Source organism: Etheostoma cragini, chromosome 23 (genome assembly GCF_013103735.1).
Source record: "Etheostoma cragini isolate CJK2018 chromosome 23, CSU_Ecrag_1.0, whole genome shotgun sequence".
NCBI lineage: Eukaryota > Metazoa > Chordata > Actinopteri > Perciformes > Percidae > Etheostoma > Etheostoma cragini.
Genome location: NC_048429.1, coordinates 20520 through 24648, shown reverse-complemented (window position 1 = coordinate 24648; position 4129 = coordinate 20520). Strand labels below are relative to the sequence as shown.

The 4129-nt window shown below is 46.3% G+C and overlaps 2 protein-coding genes across 2 annotated transcripts in view; one reads left to right on the top strand and one right to left on the bottom strand.

The window, feature by feature from the left end:
* LOC117939023 (protein DENND6B-like) overlaps window positions 1–2746 on the top strand; it is a 15943-nt gene extending 13197 nt beyond the window's left edge. Inside the window, exons 15-19 of the mRNA XM_034864067.1 lie at window positions 914–967; window positions 1058–1167; window positions 1312–1414; window positions 2368–2442; window positions 2603–2746. Of these exons, the coding sequence (XP_034719958.1) occupies window positions 914–967; window positions 1058–1167; window positions 1312–1414; window positions 2368–2442; window positions 2603–2719 (459 nt within the window). The 3' untranslated portion in view covers window positions 2720–2746. The remainder of the gene's footprint in view (window positions 1–913; window positions 968–1057; window positions 1168–1311; window positions 1415–2367; window positions 2443–2602) is intronic.
* Window positions 2747–3264: 518 nt separating this feature from the next.
* The window catches only part of LOC117939022 (GRIP and coiled-coil domain-containing protein 1-like), a gene marked incomplete at its 5' end in the record, with an annotated part of 10356 nt that continues 9491 nt past the window's right edge, over window positions 3265–4129 (bottom strand). Inside the window, one exon of the mRNA XM_034864066.1 lies at window positions 3265–3981. Within this exon, the coding sequence (XP_034719957.1) occupies window positions 3438–3981 (544 nt within the window). The remainder of the gene's footprint in view (window positions 3982–4129) is intronic.

The window sequence follows — 4129 nt, the reverse complement described above, 5'->3', positions numbered from 1 at the left end:
GCTGGGCCAGAGGTGATTGTGGAGCTTTCCAACTCCGAAGGCTTTTTTAATTCACCATCAATTTTTGTTGAACTGCCTTTATTCAAAATCTACACAGCTGATTTCTCGCCTTAAAACATCTTAAAAATGAATTTATTAATCTATTTAATTATAGACGTAAATTGTGAGCATCTGTGTACCGGAAACCATACGCGCTTTACACCCGAATTGAATGCTGGGATACCGGCCCGGCCAAGTTCACACAAGTCACCCTCCGATGTATCCTCGGTAAAATGGGCGTGTCGAGATCACATCCGGGGACTTTAAGTGTTCTTGGCCAAATGCTAACTTGTGTATTGGGTCAGTACTTTGGCCCAAACATGACGTTACACAAGGACACAAGGACACAAGAACACAAGAACAAAACAACACAACAACACAACAACACAAGAAAACAAGAACACAAGAACACAAGGACACAGATTGAGAAACGCCCCTTGTTTTAGAAATATTAAATCACAAGTTACAGTGAGGAAAATAAGTTTTTATATAACACGCTGCTATTTAACAAGTTCTCCCACTTAGAAACCATGGCGGGTCTGATGTCCTCGTAGGTCCATGTCCACTATGAGAGACATGTCCACTGTGAGAGACATAATCTACAAAAACACCCAGAAATCACAGTATATGATTTTTTTACTATTTATTTGTATTTGTATAGTATTTGAACACCTGTCTATCAGCTAGAATTCTGACCCTCAAAGACCTGTTAGTCTGCCTTCAAAATGTCCCCCCCCCCCTCCATTTATTATCCTAAATTAGATGCACCAAAATAGCAGCGTGTGAAATACTTATTTTCCTCACTGTAACTATTTGAGTCTGAAAATAACTGTTGTCTGTCTGTCTACCTGTCTGTCTACCTGTCTGTCTGTAGGAGCGCTACATGGCTAGCCTGATGCCTCTGCAGAGGTCGGTGACACCGTGGAAGGTAATGATGACATCATCGTGACCTCACAGCCATTCAGAAACTTAATTACACCAAACAAACACTCAGCTGTGTGTGTGTGTGTGTTAGCAGACCCCCCCTCAGATCCGTCCCTTCAGTCGGGAAGACTTCCTGTCCACTCTGGACCTCGCGGGGCCTCCGCTGACCTCAGGGCTCAAAGGGGATTGGACGGGACTCTACAGGTGATGTAGACCTTTGCACTTTAACCTTTAACCCTCACCTGTCGCTGATGTTGTCGTTATCTTTGTTGTTGTTGTATATTTATATTAGTATAAATATATTATATTTATATTTATATTCTTCTTCTTCTCTGATTAATCTGGCAGGAAGTTCTTCCGCTCTCCGAACTTTGACGGCTGGTATCGGCATCGCCACAAAGAGATGACGCAGAAACTGGAGAGTCTCCACCTGGTCGCCCTCGGAGACGCCGTGAGTCTAACGCTGTCGCCATGGCAACAAAACAAACAACATCATCTACCTCACATATATATATATATATATATATATATATATAATAATACATAATAATAATATCTGGCTGTAACAGCTGGCTAACATCTAGCAGTGACATCTGTAACAGCTGTCTGTAACATCTGTAAAAACTGGCTAACATCTAGCAATGACATCTGTAACAGCTGGATGTGACATCTGTAACAGCTGGCTAACATCTAGCAGTGACATCTGTAACAGCTGTCTGTAACATCTGTAAAAACTGGCTAACATCTAGCAATGACATCTGTAACAGCTGGATGTGAAATCTGTAACAGCTGGCTAACATCTAGCAGTAACATCTGTAACAGCTGGCTGCAACAGCTGGCTAACATCTAGCAGTGACATCTGTAACAGCTTGCTGTAACATCTGTAACAGCTGGCTGTAACATCTAGCAGTGACATCTGTAACAGCTGGCTGTAACATCTAGCAGTGACATCTGTAACAGCTGGCTGTAACATCTGTAACAGCTGGCTGTAACATCTGTATCAACTGGCTAACATCTAGCAATGACATCTGTAACAGCTGGCTGTGACATCTGTAACAGCTGGCTAACATCTAGCAGTAACATCTGTAACAGCTGGCTGCAACAGCTGGCTAACATCTAGCAGTGACATCTGTAACAGCTGGCTGTAACATCTGTAACAGCTGGCTAACATCTAGCAGTGACATCTGTAACAGCTGGCTGTGACATTTGTAACAGCTGGCTAACACCTAGCAGTAACACCTGTAGCAGCTGGCTGTAACAGCTGGCTAACATCTAGCAGCAACATCTGTAACAGCTGGCTGCAACAGCTGGCTAACATCTAGCAGTGACATCTGTACCAGCTGGCTGTAACAGCTGGCTGTAACATCTGCAACAGCTGGCTGTAACATCTGGATCTTGTTCCAGGACCTGATGAGTTGGACGAGGGAAAAGTCGGAGGTGGAAATTGTCGACTTTATTCTGAAGCTCAGAGAGAAACTAGTGAGAAATTTTAAACTTTACTGTGAATGTGTACTTATACTCATATTTAATGTATATGTACTTATATATATATATATATATATACACACACACATTTACATACTCATAAGACCATAACACTCCTCTGTGGCTAACGGGAAGCGTGTTCCTGGTTTTTCAGAATAAAGCTCGGCGGCAGCAGCTGCAGGTGAAGGACGGCGTTCTGGAGAAACTGGAAACTTCCATCGCCGCCGCCGTGGGCTTACTGCCCGCCGCGCTGCAGCCGCTGTTCCCCTGACTCCGCCCCCTGGTCACATGACCTGGCTGTGTTGCAGCCGCTGGTCACCTGACTGCGCCCACTGGTCCCCTGGCTCCGCCCTGCAGCCGCTGGTCACCTGACTCCGCCCACTGGTCAAGTGACCTCGCTCCGCCCTGCAGCCGCTGGTCACCTGACTCCGCCCTTAGAGTCCAGGTTGATTTGAACAGAAGTTACTTTTGTTTTTGATTATTAACGTTATTTGACTCCATATTTTACCATTAAGTTATTTTTTTTATCAGAACTCAGTGAATGTAACATTAATTATAATAAATAAATGTTTGCCTTTTTCTCTAAAACTATTTATTTGAAACCTGAATCATGCTCACATATTTCATTATAATTACATCAACAATTAACTTATTTCAGAAAAAAAGTTTTATTTCAACTTCAAATGTACAAACCAGCTCTATGAAGAACTACGTTACCCAGAGTTCCCTGTGACTGTTGGTTACATAATATTTCCTCACAGTGACACTCGGTCATTAATGTTCATATTCACACAGAAAGCTTCATTTGCTGTCGAATGAGAGGGGGGAATGAGAGGGGGGGAATGCCCGAGAGCAGGGGGAATGATAGGGGGAACAGAAGGAACGGTACACTCTGTCTATATAACAATATAATTTCATATTATTTAATAACTATTAAATAATAATTATTTCCTATTATTATTTTTATTATTGTGTAACACCAGTGCGGTCTACCGGGCTCCCGGCCACCAGGCGGCGCCCTGCAGCCGCAGCACGCGTTGCTTCTCCTGCGGGCTGAAGTGCAGGATGGCGAGGATGGCGCCGAGCGTCTGCTGGCGCCCGCCGGCGTCCGGCAGCGTGAGGAACCGGTAGAACACGTTCTTCAGGTACTCCACGTTGGCGCCGGCGCGGCCGCGGTCCCGAAGCAGCGCGTCCAGCTGCCCCCGCAGCGCCGCCGCCTCCTCGCCGTGGCGCTCGGCGTCGGCCACCAGGCGCGCCTGCAGCCGGTGCACGTCCCCGTCCAGCGCGTGCTTCTGCCGCCGCAGCGCACCCAGCTCCGCCTCCTTCCGCGCCAGCTGCTCGGCGTACAGCAGCAGCGTGGGCTCGCCGGGCGCCGCCCGCCGCAGCGCCGCCGCAATGATGTCACCCTCGGCGTCCGGGCCGGGCGAGCACTCGGCGGCCGGCGGCGCCGTGGTGGCGTCGCTGCAGCACGGCAACGCCGCCGCACGGAGACGCTCCAGCTCCTGGTCCTTCTCCTGCAGCAGAGCCAGCGTCCTGGGACACAGGTCAGAGGAATATTAACAATAAATAATATTAAGAATAAATATTATTAAGAATAACAGTTTAAACAGCAGATAAACAAGATCTCTAACAACAGGAATATTATTAAAAAATTATCAGAATAAATAATTATAAAACTGAT